General features: G+C 54.6%; 1 protein-coding gene across 1 annotated transcript; it reads right to left on the reverse strand.

Annotated features, from left to right (window-relative positions):
- Positions 1-883: 883 nt before the first annotated feature.
- Positions 884-17,705, reverse strand: PKD1L3 (polycystin 1 like 3, transient receptor potential channel interacting; the record flags this gene model as incomplete). Its single annotated transcript, XM_079989390.1, has 31 exons — positions 884-1,134; positions 1,295-1,426; positions 1,679-1,780; positions 1,895-2,105; positions 2,208-2,368; positions 2,921-3,045; positions 3,218-3,351; positions 3,710-4,001; positions 4,438-4,623; positions 5,779-5,922; positions 6,068-6,170; positions 6,509-6,761; positions 7,705-7,897; positions 8,095-8,263; positions 8,361-8,557; positions 8,959-9,152; positions 9,600-9,746; positions 10,547-10,725; positions 11,021-11,122; positions 11,371-11,601; positions 11,780-11,964; positions 12,769-12,997; positions 13,215-13,340; positions 13,466-13,592; positions 14,372-14,505; positions 14,724-14,888; positions 15,102-15,233; positions 15,537-16,142; positions 16,295-16,335; positions 16,667-16,756; positions 17,417-17,705. 31 exons carry the CDS (start codon positions 17,703-17,705, stop codon positions 1,021-1,023), a joined length of 5,493 nt encoding a protein of 1,830 aa, XP_079845516.1. The 3' UTR covers positions 884-1,020.
- Between the last annotated feature and the right edge of the window lie 872 nt (positions 17,706-18,577).

Genomic DNA, 18,577 nt, shown 5'->3' on the forward strand with positions numbered 1-18,577 from the left:
CTGGGTGCTGAAGCAGCTGTCCTTCACTGCCGTGATGTGATAGAACTGTCAAGTCACCATTCTCGAGAAATTAGCCCTTGTAGGATTTATGCTGACCTCTACAGGTTGGAGTAGGGGGATGAGTGCTTTCTGCTTGGGCCAGGCTGAAGGGTCCCCTCTGGATTAAGGTAAGGGCTGCTTAAGGATCCTTGCATCTTAGAGGTTGGCTGCCTTTAAGGAAAGGCAGGATTGGATTCCTGTCATGGATTTGATCTCTCCCATTGGGCAAACTGAGCTCTCTGGGTGGGGTGGGGAGGGGCAATAGTCACTCTTCTTCCCCACCCACCCTTCTATCTCCTCCCTCTGGTTCACCTTGAAACAGTGTATCCTTTGTGCATCTCAACAGACCCCCCCTGTCATGTAAATTCTTCAAATCTGTGGCTGGGTAGGGGAGTGTAATCTACAATTCCCTGTTTGTTTGTCTCCTCAGAGGTTAAACCCTGCAACAGGTAAAGAGTTCCTCAGCGACATTAAAAATAACTTTATTTGTAAGGCTTAATTGATGTTAAGCACCAGTGAGTATTTGGGATTGGCAATAAATAAGAACAGCCCTCCTTTGCTCTGCCTCTTTGGGCAGAGAAGAAACTGGCTCCTGCTGTTTAGGGACTTGACCGGCCTTTGGGCTGGAAGCCAGTAAGATCGGTTTTGCTCTTCAATCTGCAGGGCAGCAGCAGGGGATTTCTGGGCAGTCAGATTTGTTCTGCCTTGGTTAGTCCCAACAACTCAAAGGCGTGTCAAGGATAAAGGAAGTAGGATGTAGCATGAGGTAATGTTGAGTCAAGATCACATGGTAAATTAGCTGAAGAGCGGGAGGGGCAGCTTAAAAGTGGGAGAAAAGCTATACAGATTTTCTTGCCAGCCCAGCTGACCTCTGATATTCTTAAAGATAGCATGTACATTAGTGATACTTGGGAAATGGTGACCCTTCCCATTTTAGAATAGAAAAGAGCTGTCCAAATGGGGAGGTGGGATGATGCCGCTTCAGTCCTGTGGCTCCTTTCGGGAAGCTGCTGGGAAGGGTGGCTGTTTCTTGATTCCAAACAAGGTGGAAATCTTCAGTTGAATCAGCTGCAACATGGATTCCTCCTTGCTGGCCTGTTGTGATGAACCGAGAGAGAGAGAGAGATGCCTTATATATGAACTCGGATCCTGAGGGGTGGCTGCGGCACAAGCAGCTTCTCATGAAGGCTTAATTGCTTGAAGCTTGGCTGGTGGCTGGTGATGAGCAGCACCAGCCGCTTGGGCTTACACCTACCTTGGCAGCCTTCATCTCCCGACTGAAGGTCGTCAAAAGGGCAGAGACAAACAGGTTGATGATCACAAACACCATGGAGATGACGCTGGTTACAATCAGCACAGCACCAAACACAGGGTCCACAGCAATGACCTAAGCATGAAGAGCACAATTATGTCCCCTGTGTCTATATATGCACTTAGCAGAGAGCTGTTGGCCGTGCTGTGCTTTGCAGGGCACAGGGAAGCATGGCATTCTAGACCCAGAAAGCTGAAATCCATGCAGGTCTCTCTGGGTGCTGAGCTGGGAGCTGAATGGGGCTGGGGGTCTGCTGTGATCTGTGGTGTGCTGGAAGGGCAGCCTGGCAGTGTGCCTGGGCCTAAAGTGGGGCTGCATGGCACTCACCTCTTCATAATTAAAGATTCCAATGAGAAGCCCTACGATGGTCACAGCTGAGTTAAGGAAGGTCTTGTAGTCATCTACGCTCCATCCAAACATGAGGTTGCACTGATGGCAAGAGAGTGAAGGTGATGTAGGGGGAGGGGTATAAGGACACAGGAAGGGGGGGCTCTTCCCTCCGCCCTTGGTTGGTTTCCCTGCAGTTGGCAGGTCTCTTCTTACCACAATGGCGTAACCCACAAGCAGCACCAGAAGTGTGAGCAGGAAGCCCAGGACCTCATCCCAGGCTTTCTGCAGTGTCTGTGTGATGAGGTGCATTCTGGGATTTAGGCGCAGGAGGTTCCACAGCTTGATGGTTGTCAAGGCCACCAGAAAAGCAATGAGGTATGTCAGAGCAGAGTCAACTTCCACCATCTCATAGAAGCTGATGAACCTGGCAGGGGTGTGGAGGGAGATTTGCTTTAGGGTGTGTGAAAGCCGCCTCTGCTGAGTGGGGGTCTGCCCCTGCCCCTTGTTTCGGATGGTAGACACTCACTTGTTGCGGTCTTGGCGATGCTGCTTCAGGATGCCTTTTGCCAGCACGCGCCTCTTCACATAAAGGCCAATAGCTGCCACACTTATGAGGATGGTGCTGGCATCCAGCAGGTTTCTCTTGCTGCTGAAGTACTTCCACTTCTGCTGCTTCAACTGCCGGCCCTGCTGGCCCCATGGAAGAAGCAGGCTTGACTCAGGCAGCCACATGTTGGGGGGGGAATGCAAGTGGAAGGAGCAGTGGTGGTGTGATGCTCTTTCTCTGGCAATACAGCAACCTCCACACACTACCACCCTCTAAAACAGCCTTTCTCAACCTTGGGTCCCCAGATGCTTTTGGCCTACAACTCCCATCATTCCTAGCTAGCAAGGCCAGAGCTCAGGGATGATGGGAGTTATAGTCCAACAACATCTGGGGACCCAAGGTTGACACTGCCCTAAAACAAGGGTGGGATGACCCTCCTGCAGCACTCCAGGTGCTGCTGGAATCCAAATGCCCAACTGCTCTAGGCAGCCAATGGCAATGGTCAGGAATGATGAGAGCCTAGCAGCACCCAGAGGGCCCCCGCAGGTTCCACATCTCAGCTCCCCTGAGCTGGTGCTGGCTGATACCTCCCGCTAACCCTCGGCACCTTGAGAGTGCTGGCTAAAGCTGATGGAAGTTGTAGTCCAGCAATATCCGGAGGGTGCTAGGCTAAGGAAACTAAGCTGGCTCACCTGCACAAAGATGTAGTATAGTATGAGCAGGAGAAAGGTGATCTGGGCACAGATAAATTGGAGGACGAGCTGGAGGTCTGGATAGAGGCGGAGAATTTGCAACTCTGATTTGCTGAACAAGGCCCCTGCCACAGAAACAGGCACAGGGTCAAGCACGGAGGCTGCAAGCAAGGCTGGTTCCCAGGGAGAGGGAACGCCTTTTCTCCTTCTCCCTCCCCAACAGCCCCAGGACAGCCATCCTGCCTCTGAGGCCCATTGCAGGGCTAGGCCCCCTTTGTCTCTACTACACGCTCTTGCCTATCCCATTGGCCTCCAAGATCAGTGTGACTGCGCAGAAGAGGTTGACATTTGCATTGTAGACAACAAACTCAATGAAGACGACTCGTGTGCTTCTGTCCAGCCAGTTGTTCCGTTCCAGATAGCGAAGGGTTCTGGTGGGGAATGGTGCAGAAAAAGTTGTACTGTGTTTCCACCTTGCAGTGGGAGAGAATTCTTAAGGGCTGCACCTAAATCTACTGGCGGCAGGGAAGAGAAACAACTCTAGTTTACTATTGCATGCCCTGCCCAGTTGATCAGTTCTCCCCCAAGTACCACCTGCCAGACTCCAGCTAGCCATGCCATATTCACTACTGTTAGCCAGGATTGTGGGTCTTTAGCTTTCACCTGCCTCTCCCACAGCTTCACCAGATCAGGAAATAGTGGGCAGAGACTGAGATACACCTGCCCAGAAAAAGCCCCTGGAGCTTTCGGGACCTGATGCCTGTTCTGCAGCTCCTTCAGTCCACATACCTCATGGCATAGCTTTTGTTTCTGCCAAGGTTTGCCAGGTAGCCACTTCCCGGATAGAGAGCAAACTTCCCCCAGATGGGGTACTCTTGCAGGGTGCTCTCATTCTGGAAGACCCAGGCACTCGCCTGACCTCTCCCACCTGCAGCAGGAGGCCCCCAGCTGGCCGTGGGACCCTGCTTTCTCTCTTGGAGCGGGAGAAAAGCTGGCTCTGGCTTTGGCGGGGCTCCTGTGGCTCGGATCTGCCGTAGCCGCACGCTGCCCACAAGGAAAGAGTTTCCATCCATGGCCAAACCTGGGAGATCGAGAGAGGGTAGAAATGTGCTGCTTAGAAGCAAAACACACAGACGCACACCTGTTTGTACAGATGTGAAAAGCTGGGTAAATTTCAGGTTTCAGCTTTGGCAACACTGAAAAAGCCTAAAGAGGCCATGTTTTTATAATTTATACAGTGTGTGCCGCTGGGGCCACTGCCGGCACACCTTCCCTCACTTGAGGCTTCTGCCTTGAGCCTTCCCCACAATCCCTCCCATTGCAGTGAGTGAGCAGCAAAAAGAGACTTCCAGGCAGCGGCTCTGAGCAAGGGAAGGAACACTGTTTCAATTTATTCAGTCATTCATTTTGTGGTGACCCGCATAAAAGCAGTCACACACAAGTAGAATGCCCATAAGCAGAGGGCTGCCTGTATACAGAAGGATGTCTCTTTTATCTCTGTTCCTTGTGCTGCTCACCTTCAGAATTGCCATGGAGGCCAGGCAGCAAAATCACCCTGATCCACCCGTACAACTCCTCTGGGGTAAGGATGTCTTCCAGGTGGGATGTGAAGGTCCTCTGGAGGGCGTTGTTAAAGTAGAACTCATTGGGGCTTCTCTCGGTATAGCTGAGGACCATCAGCACAGCCAGGAACACAAGCTGCACTGGGTGTCAGAAAAGGGAAGTGGATCGAAACAATTTGTCCTGTTGGATTTTGCATCCCTACAGCCAGACGACGTGGGGAGAACAACCTCACAGGCCAAATTATAATCCCATCCAGATCTAAGCAACCCACCCGCTTGCAGGTATGATCGGGCGTAGCTAGCTGCTCCGACACCCGGAGCAGCGGGAGCGGGCGGCACCGCCCATGGGGGCGCCGTGGTGATCCGCCTGGGGGGTGGCGTGGTGATCTGCCCATGGAGTCCGTTTTGGGCAGCGCAGGGCCCTGAGCCACTGCATCACTCCCAGGAAAGACACGTGGCTTGGGCGCACTGCAGGCCAGGCCTCACGTTGTCACCCTCCTGCGGTGTGCCATTTTGTCACCCCCTCAGGAATGACACGCGGGGCAGACCACACACACACCCCGCACACACACCCCTTTCTACGCCCTTGGGTATGATGTTCCCTGCTGGTGGTTTAAATTTTGCATATTACATCTGAAGATTTGTCATGAGCAGATTCTGCACCCACTCAGTTATGTATGGTTTATAGCAGTGGTTCCCAATTAGCTAATTACAGTGGTACCTCGGGTTAAGAACTTAATTTGTTCCAGAGGTCCGTTCTTAGCCTGAAACTGTTCTTAACCTGAGGTACCACTTTAGCTAATGCAGCCTCCCACTGCCGCTGTGTGATTTCTGTTCTCATCCTGAAGCAAAGTTCTTAACCTGAGGTACTATTTATGGGTTAGTGGATTCTGTAACCTGAAGCGTCTGTAACCTGAAGCATCTGTAACCCGAGGTAACACTGTACTGAGGACCCCCTATTTTTCAAAAGCCAAGCCATGGACCCCCTACTTTTGAAAATTTTGCTAACTCTATGGTAGTTACCTGTGCAAAGCAATTTTTTGATGAAAATGTAAGGTAAGCCCAATGTTCTGACATGGTATGCGACAGTTTTTTCCTATGTTCCTAGAAGTGACTGCCGCTCCCACCATTCTGACCTAGGCCTTGGTATCATTCTCTGTCTTGCTTGCTTCCTTAACCACTGATGCTTAGGAGTGTGAATGCTGAGCATATTTCACCCCTGCTTGGTGCGGGGAGGGAGCAGGAAGTGTTGCACAACCCATCCACGCCCTTACTGGCCTTCACGCCTGGTCTCACCTGCAATCTCTCTGATCAAGGAGTACAACTTCTTGTCTTTCAAGGCTCGTTCCTTTGGCCGCACCATTGGCTGGAGGGCAGGGGGTCTGTAAGCTGGGTCTGCCCAGTCTCCCCGCCCATAAGCTTCCAGTTGTAGGCCCCTTGCTAGAGGGAGAGGAAAGCTGGAGTCAGTCCCAACCAAGAGGAAAAAGGCCCCCTTTGGTCAGAGGCCACTCAGTCAGATGCCCTATCGAGCATTGCAGATGGAGGCGCGGGGTGGGGTGGGGTGGGGTTGGAGAGCTTGAATTACCTGTGACGAGGCCCAGGGCCCACCAGAGCTGCTGCTCCTGCCCCTTGTCCTTCCACAACTCCCTCTTGTGCAGCAGTGAGAAGAGGAAGGTCAGAGCCAACACCTGGGAAGGAGGGAGAACAGGGTTGCCATTGGGGGGGCCCCACCGGGCAGGTGTCTGGGGCCCCTCTTAGAAGAATATGCAGGAGGTGCCCCACCACAAATGGTTAGTAACACTACACGCATTACCAGTGCAGATTGGGGGAGAGATGGACAAGTATTAAACCCAGAGTCTGGACTTAGGTGGGGTCTGAGGATCCTTGCAGACCTCTGACCCTGCTGTGTTGCTGCAGAATCACAGAACACCAAAGACATTTGTAGAGGCAGGGAGAAGAGGGGAGATGCTGGCTCTGGCAAGGGTGTGGGGAGAGGTTAGCTGCACCCCAGATAGGACCAAGTTACCTTCAGGGGCTGCATTACAAAGATGTTCTGTAGCACTGAGAGCAGGATGTTGATGGCCCAGTGCCCAGCCTCGTCCCTGCTCATTTCTAGGCTGTAGAGCACTGTGAAGAAGGCCGAAACCAGGCTGATGCTCCCCACTGTGAGCCAGCAAGCGAAGCTGAATCTCCTGGGGAGACAGTGGGAGAACGGCGGCCTCTCCTTGTCAGGGTCTTCAAGTGGGAAACTGCTGAGCTCGCTCCTGGGCCCGGTGGGCCTGAGACACAGAGACAGGAGAATAAATGGCACCTCAGCCTTTGGGAACACCAGTGGAGGGAGGGAACTCTGCAGTGGGGAGGGCAAATGTCCCACAGACCAAGCAGAAAAAGCAATAGGCAGTTAAGAAAAAGACCATTATTGGGTGGGCTGGGAAAACTGGCTGGCTTTGGGTCTGCGTGTGACACGGGACCAGACGCGGAGTCCTCTGAAGATGAACCAGATACCCTATAGATCCAGGGGCCCTCCAGGTTAGTACCTGATGAAAAACTCCTGGAACTGTCAGAACAGGAGGTGGAACAGCTCCCCCTGCCAGTCTCAGGAATCAGAGGCAGCAGTCTGCTTGTGAGGAAGCAGTCAGTGGCTGTGGTTGAGTGTAGTTTAGGAGACAAGAGTACATATATAAAGCCTCCCTAGTGAGCCTTCTAGTTGCAGGAAATAATACAGCTCTCTGGTGCCTTATTTCCTGATTCTCATCGCCCTGCCTTGCTGCATTGTACCTTGCCTGAACTCGACTGCGGTGGTGACCTTGTGCTGTTGCCTCACTCTGTTTCTGGGTCACATTTGAATGCTCTGCTGCATATGCAACCCCCATCCTCACTGGTGAGTCCTGGGGGGGGGGTAACTTCTATCTCCTGTAACTGTGACCTGCCTCCTCGCCCAGCCCCTGAAGGCATTCCCTGGAGTGTGAAGACATCTGGTTAGTTTCTTCCTGCAAGCTATTTCATGGAAGGAACTTTGACCTTAGCTAGGTGTGTTTCTTTGTGTACATACGTAGGGTGTGTACAGTAGATGCTGCAGAGTTTCACAGTGACTTACAAATGAGGATCTTGCTCCCCAAGTATTATTTTGGGTTTGGAGCAATCTCTGCCAAATTTGACCAGGAAATGGGGCCAGGAGAGTGGGGAAGAGATAGATGAGCGGAGCTTCCAGATGGGGGCTACCTGCCAGGCCCCTCAGGGCTGGGCCAGGGCTGGGCCTGCTGCTGCTCCAGGTGCTGCTGGACTCTTCGTAGTTGGTCCACTGCATGCAGATGGTCATAGGGGTTAGGGAAGCTGCACAAATCCAGGCTGCAGAGCTGAGTCCCCAAGTCATTCAGCACATGGCTCAGGTAGCTGTGGAGGTTGAAGCGCCTCTCTGGAAACAAGTACAAAGAGGAATCACTCTCATCCTCCAGAGCCTTAATTCCCCCTCATTTTTCCAACTGAGTCAAGGGTTGCTCAGCTCCCCAAAGGTGCAAGCTGGTGCACAGAGCATGAGGAAGGGTGGCGCACTCTCTGTCTGAGAGGAAGGGAGTGGTATTTGCATCCGTTGCCAAGGCAAGCTACTCTTACCCTGAGGGGGACCTTCCAGGTCCTTCTGGTGCTGGAGGTGGGACTCAATGAGGTCACACAGAGCAGCCACAAGCTCTGGTAGTTGCTCACAAGTCCCAGGGAACTTGTCCATGGCTCTGCACTGGCAGAGGCTGTTCTTGTAGAGGAAGCCCAGGGTCTCCTCCAGCTCCTGCAATGGAGAGAGCAGGGCAAGCACTCATCAGGGCGGAGGCTGACCGCTCAGAACCTCTTGCTGACTGGAGGGACTTGTGAGGAGGGGGTCTCACCTGCTTGACTCGTGTGATGGGCATCACCTCCTTGGGGGGCATCACAGTCTGCAGGAGTTCGGAGCTGGCAGCCGGAGGCTTTGGGGCTGGAGGCTGGACCAGCTGGAAGATGTGGCTGATCAGTAGGCTCACTGGCATTAGGAAGATGGCTGTTTCCACACTCACCAGCAGCTCGTGCCAAGTCACCATAAAAGGCCCTGTCTCGGAAGCAGGGGGAAGAGAGGAGGGGCAGACAGAGACCTTCAGTCAGGAGGAGGGGGTGGCCAGAAGGATCACTGCTGTGGCTGAGGCAGTTTCGATGCCAAAAATGCTGGGCGGCGTCCAAAGGGGGACTCCCAGCTCCATTGTGAAGCTTAGAATCCTCAGAGCAACTTAGAGACATACAAGCCCTATGCATGGAAGGTGGAGCATGGGGACAGGAGCAAAAATACAGGACTCTGCCTTGGGGGCTGTGAGCCATGGCAAGTGGTGGGAAACCAGCCTCTTCCCTACCCCACCCACTCACCTGCCCCCAGCCCAGCGCCCACCTGCATCGTGTTGGGGTGGGGGACAAGGAAAGGCACTGGCTATGCTAGTCTCCAGCTGGCAGCTGACTCACCAGCCTCGGGGCTTCTGGACGCTGCCTCTTTTCTCCAGAACATGATGTTGATGAGGAAGGTGCAGCAGAGGAGGGCCAGGCAGCAGGAGAGCCTCTGCACACGGGTGAAGGGGCTCCAGGGCGAGCAGGTCACCACCGACAGCCACAGGTGCTCCTGCGTCAATTTGTCCACCAGCCCTGACCAGAACTGGTACCTGGTGAAGTGGGATAAGAGATGTATTTGGTGGGGGCTGAGCCAGAGAGGGTCAAGGGCCAGGAGCAGGGTGGGACCTTTCCTGCTGCACCTAATTTCTGAATGGACAGGAGCTGGAAGCTGCATCACACTCTCTGACCTGGAAGGAAGACCCAACTCCCAGATGAGTGGGAGAGAAAGGCCCTCTCTGTGTATAGTCAAAGGAACTTTCTGCACTGGGTCTGAGATTTGTCATTCCAAGCAGATTCTGGGACAGAGCCTGCCGTTCCCTGACTTTTTTTTTTTTGATGTCTGATTATTGCTTTTTCACACAGGTGTTCTTAGCATAATTCAGTCAAAGGCAAGGTACCTGTTGGGTAAATCAGGGGCAGAAACACCCCAAGGGCAAAAACACATTCCAGAGATGCCACAAACTGGCAGGTGGTGGGTGGGTGGGGCTTATATTTACCTGAAGGACAGGAGATCCCTCTCAGAGGCAGCAGCAAAGACTTTATCCACATGGCCGTCATCCAGGTCAGCTGCCAGCCAAGAGTCACACAGGAAATGCCACTTCTTCTTGGCAGGCAGGTCACAGACAACCAGCCGCCTCACAAACCTGCAGGAGGCTCAGGCCTTTCAGTCATTTGCCCACACATGGGTGGCACTGCCAAGCAGTCATGTGGTGCCCATTAGCTGCAGCCAAGGGATCTGCCCCCACTCCCCCATCACTCAAGAGCTACAGGTTAAAGGGAAGCAGTGGGGATCTTTTCCTTCTGCCCTCATCACCTTGCCAAAGCAGAGAGCTGCATGTGGCTTCCTTCAAGCACAAGGGAAGCTTTGCTCCAAGTTAACCTATACATAAAGCGTCGTTTGCCCAGCAGCTTTGGGAAAAGACTGGAGATGGAAAGGTATTCCCTCCCTGATGTATCCTTTATGTTTGGGGGTTCAGACCAAAGGTGGGTCATAATGCATTATTTTACATGACAATGTGGCCTCTGGAGCCAAAGCTGGCCTTTAACATGGTGAGCATAAACCTTGGGTGGGACAAGACATGCCACAGTTCCATCGTCCCCCTGAAATGTCCAACTGACCTGCAGCTAGTTTTGCTACAGTTGGACAGGGATGTTGTGAATTTCTTCAGCATAGGCTTGAAAGAGGTATCTTTGAGGACCTGAGAATTCTGCATGTATCCAGGTCCTGGCAGCACAACCCCATGGCATGGGAGGACTAGGTATGCCAGCTGCAGTGTCCCTTCGCCTACTAGCATCTGATAAGGTCTGGTGCTGCCAACGGACTCTCCCACACCAGTCATGTGCTTCCAACCTCCTCCTTGCCTGGCATCCAGTTGCAGTCTGGTTCACTCTAACCCCACCCTCTCGGCCCCCACCCTCAGCCCTCGCTGGGCCATGGACTTACCAGCTGGGGTTAGGCCCAGTGTTGTCGTGCCAGAGGCGGATGGCGTGGAGGTTGCCCAGGGACTTCTGAGTGGCAAGGAGGAAGGCATCCCGCCCACCTCGCTCAAAGGAGGGCCCCTGGGGGTGCTGTAGCAGGTGTGGCTCACTCCGGCCCTCTGCCCCATAGAGGGTCAGGATAACCTCAAGCCAAGGAGGAAGAAGGGGTTAATCAAGGAAAGGGAAAAGAGGGTGGGTGCTGGGTGGGGTTCATGGATTCCTTCCTTTCCTCAGTTCCTTGCCCAAGCAGGGAGCACATGAAGGATGTCATCAAAGACAGGCTTTTGCACCCCACACACCCACTCCCCGATAGGGAGAGATCTGCCAGACTCGGCCCAGATTCTGTGGGCAGGAGCCTGAGGTCACGGAACTTGATGGGCAGCACTTGTAGCATCAACAGTACAAAGTGGGCCTGCAGGAAAGTGAGACCCTCCCCTACCTTAGCAGAGGTCCCAGCCCCTCGGCGGTAGCCTGTGAAGACTTGCACCAGGTAAGGGAAGCAGGCGGTGGCCTCATTATCTGCTAGGATTGTGACCTTCACCTGGAGGGGGGAGAGACACACATGGGGTGGGTGGCCCTAGAAATGGCCAAGCCCCACTTCAGCAAGTTGGCTTTTCCAGGGTGTCTGGCTCTCAGCTGTTTGCTGGATAAATATCTCATTGTTCCTCATTTCAGCACATCAGACAAGAATGGCCTGAATGAGGGCAGATGGGGGGAGTGTCTCTGGCCTGCAAATGCTAATAACCCCAAACAACCATCATAAATCTTTTGCTTGCCCTTTCCCCTCACCTTCTTAACATCCGTTCTCTGTCTCCATCGAGCCCAAACAAGGGCAACTCCATAGCCCAGCAACAAGCTGCTTAGCAAGGCCAGCCCGGAAGGGTTCTGGCCCACAGTGCTCAGGAGCTTTGCAGTGTTGTGAAGGTCAATCAGGTGTGGCAGGACCAAGGCGATGCACCCAAAGAAGGTGAGGTGGTTGCACAAGCACTGGGTGCTATGGAGGGTGCTTTGGGAGCCCACCTGGGAGGGAGGGAGGCACTGATGCATTAGAAACCAACACAGGAGGATGAGGTCCCAATAGTTCTGCTCCGTTTGGTTCCCCATGACATTCCGCCCTACTTTTTTTTCTCCCAGCATGGAAGCAAAGGCTTGCTTGCCTGCCCTGCAGCCCTCTGGCCTGGTTGACCCTACTGCATACCCGACATCCATCACTTCTCCAGGCCTGATGCTGGCTGGACCAGTAGTAGCATCCGGAGATGATGGTGTGAATGGAGAGGTTCCAGGGGCCCTGAGAGAGGGGAGCCACCTCTGCAGAGATGTAGTAGGTGCCCAGGCCATGATGCTGCAGCTCCTCTGGAGGAATCACCCATGTGTAGGTATCCTCTGAAGCAAGAGCATGAGTCAAAGAGAGCAAAGAGGGACCACACCCACTGACCTCACCCACACATTCCCCCACTGGGGGAAACAGTCCTGCCTGGCCCCAGCTCTTCAAGCCCCTCCCTCTGTGCCTACTCCCAGGTGCACAGATTTAAATCAAAGTGGTTTGGTCAATTATGTAAATAAAGAAACGGGCTGATTTAACTAAGCGATTTAAATCAAATTTCCCATTGATGTTTCCCACAGTGCAAATCTGACCACTACACCATGTTAATTTGCAATTAAATGAATTTAATGGGCAATTAAATAATTGAAACACAGCTGATTCAATCTGTATACTTTTGCAACTTTCCCTTTTTATTTATAGAGGTAAATTGTTCCCGTACAGCAGGCTTCCTCAAACTCAGCCCTCCAGGTGTTTTTTGGCCTACAACTCCCATGATCCCTAGCTAGCAGGACCAGTGGTCAGGGATGATGGGAATTGTAGTCTCAAAACATCTGGAGGGCCGAGTTTGAGGAAGCCTGCCATACAGGTCATGTCTTATGGTTGAAACCCAGAACAGCCGGTGAAGTTAACAGCTCAAAGCTATGCCCATTTACCCGAGAGTTACCTCACTGAACTCCAATGAGACTTACTTTTAAGGGGATACATGCAGCATTGTGTTGTATGTATGAGCATAAGAAGAACTTGCTGCATCAGGCCAATGGCCATTCTAGTCCAGCACTATTCTCCTAGAGGTCAGTCAGATGCTCCAATAGGAAGTCCCAAAGCAGCACCTGCCCTCTAGCTTCCTTCTAACAAGTCCTCACCCTCTTGCCATCCGCTGCTGGACAGGGTGGTGTTGAGGAGGCTGCTGTTCTTGTTGGGCTGAGGTCGGAGGCCCAGGTGCAAGGTGATCTGGACCACTGTGCTGGATTCCACCGATACTAGCAGGGCATCCTCTACTGATGTGATGTTCACCACAATGTCAAAGTTCCTGACGTTGCCAGTCAAGTGAGTGTGAGGGGCCTCAGCACTAGCCTCAGCACTGAGCCCAATCTGGAAGCAGACAGAATGCCTATGGTCAGCCCTGCAGTCCGTCCGTCCCCCCACTGGTCCTTGAGCACATACTGTCTCCCATCAGGCCATACAGCACAAAGGGCTTATCTCTGATCCAGAGCCGGACCTTGGACAGTGCTGCTTCTCCATGCCACTTGGGTGCTGAGAGAAGAGTCCCCCTGATGAGAGAACTTTCCAGTACAGTATCCATTCTCACCTCTATTTCCTCTGCAAGATTGTGGACACCGATGGACTCTTCGCTGGCCATGAGAGCGATACTTGCCGTCCTTTTGATTGGCTTCTCATCCAGGTGCCGGAAAGGGTTGAATGCAAAGGAGGCCACCTAGAGTGAAGATGAGAGCAAGAGCGAGCTGTGGGGGTGCCCTCTGCCCCATCTCCACGCCCTGCCAGCCCTGCACTATGTCCCCCTACAAGGACCCAGTGGACAGCAAGCCACTACCACCTTACCTGGACTTGTACATGAGGGTGCTGGCTCAGAACTGGCTCCAGAGCAGAGCTGGATGGGAAGGTTACATTCAGGCCCCTTGGCTGAAGCAGGTGGAAGGAGGCATGGGGCAGGGAGGCTTTGTCACACCTGGTAGGGAGTGGGGAGAGGGGTTACTGTTGAAAGTTTGAGTGCAACTCCATTTTCAGAAGAGGGGTCTTGCGTAGGTTAGGACAGATAGAACAGAGTTCAAGACCTCCAGATTCCCAGACTACCTTTGTGTCATTAACCTCTTCAGCTCACCTCTCTATCTCTTTTGATATTCTCAGGCTGCACTCTGTTTCACAACTTCCTGCTCCTCTCACATTTCTCTCTCCAAGAAGAATTATCCTCTGAGATAAGACAGGAGCCAGCATGGCTACCATGCTCTAGTACAGACTTGTTAGGCTAGAACTTGGAACTTTTCTATCCAACTATGTGGTTAGAGTGCGAGACATGGACGTGGGAGACCAGGGTTCAAATCCCCGCTCAGCCATGAAACCCAATGGGTGACTTTGGGCCAGTCACTATCTCTCAGCCCCAACCTACCTCGCAGGGTTGTTATGAGAATAAGATGGAAAAAAGGAGAAGTCTGTGAGCTATCCTGAGCTATTTGGAAAAAAAGTGGGTTATAAATGTAGTAATAATTTTAAAGATAATGTAATAGACTCCTTTATTATTTATCTTAACTACAAACATCCCTGTGTGTGAGACTGTAACTCATAAAAGTCTGTCCCCTAACCAAGATGCATTCTCTGAACAATGTCTTACTCTGCGTACCAAAAGGATTCCAATAGGTAATTGGCAACCAAACAATTCATTCAGTTCCCCAGCTGCCCTGAGCAAGCCCCCCCCCCTTCTTCAGTGCCTAGGAGAGAGGAGACTGGTACCTGCTGAGGGTGGTGCTGAGCACAGGAGACACCACAGTTACTGTGGATTCCTCCATGGTGGAGCTTCCCAACAGGAGCCCCGTCTGGATCAGAGGAAGGGCTTCCAATGCTGTTTCCAGGACCTTTGGTTCCTGCTGCAGAAAAGCCAGGTGTGGTCAGGAGCTGGGCAGAGCCAGGGTGGGGAGCCGGGAAGCTCAGCTCCCTTCCCATGGGCTCAGAGCAATGGGAAGGCCTGGACAAAAGGGGGTGCCTTCAGAATGAGACCCAGCCATGCAGCAGGCCTGAGCTGGCAACCCCATCCTTCTGAATAGCCTCCTCCACCCGACCCCTGCAGGTCCTCTTTCTCCCCCACCTGTTGCGGGCCGAAGCTGGGTGTCTGGCTGCCTGAGGCTTGGAGGAGGTTGCTGAGGGCCTGGAAAAGAGCCTGTGATGCGAGGTCTAGGCAGGAGGCATTGCTGGCAGGGTGGTCCCTCAGTAGCTGAGAGCTCAGGGAGAGGAGTGCCTGGCTGGCAGAGGCCTGTAGGAACAAGGCAGGGCTGGTCATCTGGCGGGGCTGATTTGGGGGTGCAAGGGCGAGGCTGGCTGTGCCAAGCGGCAGGCTTGCCTCTGTACATAGCCTGGGTAGAGCCTGGTTCAACCAAGGACTGGGAGAATAGGCCGCAGTGGACAGACCCTTAGATCAGGGGTGCCAGCCACCCACCCTCCCTCCCTCCCTGCCACATGCCAGTACCTGGGCATCGTCTGAGAGCAGAGCATGGAAATTTGTCAAATTCTCCAGCATCCGGGCTGCCTGCTCCAGTGCCATAGGGTGGTCTGGAGTCTGCACAGCCTGGCTGAACTGGTGCAGCACCTCCTCTAGGGCCTGTGGGAAGACCCTGAGTGAGGGGCTGGGGGAGAAGGGGGCCTGGTTGCCCTATTACGCTGTCAGTGAGCCTGCAAGTAGAACTTATCGCTAAATCTCTAATTCTAGGAAGGCTCCTCTACCCTATAGGGGGAAGAACTGAAAAGGCAGCTAGGCGGGAGGGAGCCACACATCCCCCCACACCTCCCCAGAGCCACTTGCCCCCCTTTCTGCTGTGGGCAAAACCAGTCTGGAAATCACTCACTAAGTGACTTTGGATCCCTGGGAAATCACATACGAGTCACACTCATCTTTGATCTGCACCTCAGCGTTGGTTTTTCCAGGTGCAAAGGAAGAATCCTGCAACGCACACAACACCCCCACCTCCTGGCATCTCCGGAGCAGGGTGTGGGGTATGGGACAGAGAGAGAGAGGAGAGCCTGTCTGGACAATGTGCCACCAGGGTGGGGGCAGGTGCCAGTCCAGATGTCTCCCTACCTTCCCCTGGTCCTCAGGGGGGAAGTCTCTAGGGCTGAAGGTGAAGGAGTCCAGGCTGGTGTTGGACTGGTGGCTTTTGGTACCCCCCGAGGTGGTTTTGCTGGTGGGCAGCGGCTGAGTGCTGGGCCCTGGGGCTGAGGTCTGAGAGTTGGGGCGGGTCTGGCTGCTGTTGCTGGCTGGCCAGGTGCTGGATGCCGACTTGGGGCTGCTCGGCGGATGGCGGGGAGTGCCGAGTTCTGGCCTGGTCCCAAGGAATGACTGGATGTCAGCGGTGGTCGGCTGGCGAACTGTGCTGCTTCCTGGAGGAGCACTGGGCGGCGGAGGAGTCGCGGCGGAGGGCTGGGCGCTCAGAGGAGCAGTCGCCGTCGGCTCTTCGGTGAGGATGGGCGTCGCCTCCGTCGGGCCGCACGTCAAATGCTGGCAGGTCGTTCTCTGGGAGACAGGGAGAGAGAGTCACCAGGGCCGGCTGCTCGGTGGTGCGCTGCGGTCAGCCCAGGGGGCGCTGCGCAGCGACGGCGGCCTAGAGAGCCTTCGCCCGTTCCTGTTCGACGGCTGCGCAGGCACCTGCTTTGGCGGGAACTTACCACCCAGGGCGTGGAAGTCTCTCGGGGCGTCCTCGGGGGGCCTGTAGCGGACAGAGAGCAGAAGGGGTTGAGCTCGGGAGGATTCATGGAAGCGGCGCTTCCGGGGCGGCAGGGATGGTTCTAGGACCTGCGACGGCCCAGCCCAGCCGCCTCGGGAGAGCCTGGCCCTGGCCCGGCCTCCGGGGTTGCAGCCACCTCGAAAGGGCGTGCTTCGTGGGGGTCTTCCAGAGGCGTGCTTCCAGAGAGTCTCATCCTCAGCTCAGCCACGAGGTCCTTCTCGCTCTTTGAAGCTGGAGGCCCCCTGCCCAAGCCCCTGTGGGTGCGGAATGAGGGCACGAACTCCCACCCCGGGGGGCGGGCAGACTCACGCACCAGATTGGCAGATGAAAAAGTGCTTCTGGTCACACTCCTCCCTCCGGGTATAGAATTGGTCCCCATTCCGGACGAGGACTTTGCAGTGGTCTGCGGAGAGTAGGCGCCGCCGTCAGACACGGTTATCCCTCTTCCCCGCCACCCCACACTCAGCACCAGCCCGCCAGTTGTTTGCCTTTGAGGGATTTTCTTAGGATAAGGCTTTCCGGCTGAGGCTGCCCTGAGCGCCCCCTGTAGGGCTCCGCTCCATCTCCAGACTAGAGTCTCCCAGTGGTGGCAAGTGGTTTAAGGGGAGCCTTTGCATAGGGTGAGTGCCTGGTAGCAAACCCTCGGACAGCCTTGCATTATTATTATTTTTAACCCTCCCCACTCCTTGACTGCCTGTCACAGACTGCAGAGCTGAGCCATCAGCAGCGGGGCTTGGCATGCGAGGATGGTTGCCACCCTGGGTGTCCTTGAAACGCTGGTGGGCGGGGTCCCTCGACGGAGGGAAGGGTCTGCAGGGCCTGGCTGGGCCCTTGAAGTGAGAAGCTTGGCTGCCCCGCCTCGATCCCCACGAGGAGACGGTGGTCCCACATTGTGTAGGGAGGGTGGCGGTCTTGCCCTGAGGGGTTTGGCGTCTGGGCGAGTCAGAGATGCTGAGTGGGGAATAACACACATCCCGGGAGAGTATCCTGGAATTGGCTGCTGCTGCCCCTCTTCTGCGGTGCTGCTGTTGGGCCTCTGCGCCCCCGCCCGCCCCGCTCTCACCTTTGCCAGGGTGGCTCACTTCTGGGAGCGCCTTTGCTGCAGCCCCGATCCAGGTTTTGCTCCTGTCGTCCAGGCGGTCGCGCAGGGCGTCCTGGATCTGCTGGTTCCACGTGTGGAGGAGCCGGCCGTGGGATCGTCCGCACAAAATCACTGCACGCAAGGCGGGTTGTGGCCACCGGAGCAGCCGATAGCAGTCCTCTCCTGCCACGGGCAGGCAGGCGGGCTCCGATTCCTCCGAAGAGACCTGTGCGGCCCAGAGCCAGAGCCACATCCCTATAGGGAGCCCCATGCCGCTCCCTCTTTGGAGCAAGCTGGGCCTGGGTCACCCTTTAATAGTCTAAACTGGGGGCCCCCCCACACACACACCGTGCACGCTCAGCCCACGAACTGAGAAAGCAGGTGGGGGAGCTGCTGAAAAGAGGAGCAGAGCAGCGCCACACCCAGAGGCTGAACAGGTGCAGCACCTGGCGCTCCAGCTGGAGATGGGCCCTCTTGTTTGCAAAGAAGAGGATGCCATTGTCTGCACCCCTGCTAGGAAGAAAGGAGGAGCAACTGCATTGTCTGCTGCATAAAAGGCACGCTGGCAGGCAAATGTTGAGAGCCCAGGTGGCACATGCCATTCCTCTTGCTCCAGAGAACAGTATGATAACCAAGCAGTTCGGGTGACAAGAAATGGGATTTCAAGGGGTTGGGGAGTGGGGCAGACAGGAAGGTGGCAGACTCCCCTTCATTAGAGGTTTCTAAACGGAGGTGAAGGGACCCTCCTTCCAGGGAGGTTGTGCTAGTGGGATTCCTCAGGAGGTAGGAGTAGATGACCCTCACTGTCCCTTCCAACACTACAGTTCTATGATTCTTCTGGACAAGTGCTGGCGAGTCTCCAGCCAGCCACATGAGGTTTTACAGTTTACTGCATGTCATTGCCAGGGGGCCACCATGGTGTTTGTAGTGGGAATGGGTGTCTGGATCTGGGCCTGGGCCCCTGAGCAACCAATTATGATGTCCTCAGAGAGTGAAAGAGAGCTTCCACAGACACCACTGACCTGTAGCCTGCCATTTATTCGGTGTGGGCCATGCCTAGTGTTGAATCACTTTGCAAGATAGCACACAGCTTGGAAGCTGACCTCACATAGACTTCTTACTGGGGAGAGGAGGCTTGCCTTC

The sequence above is a fragment of the Podarcis cretensis genome, assembly GCF_951804945.1.
Source record: "Podarcis cretensis genome assembly, chromosome: 8".
Classification (NCBI taxonomy): domain Eukaryota; kingdom Metazoa; phylum Chordata; class Lepidosauria; order Squamata; family Lacertidae; genus Podarcis; species Podarcis cretensis.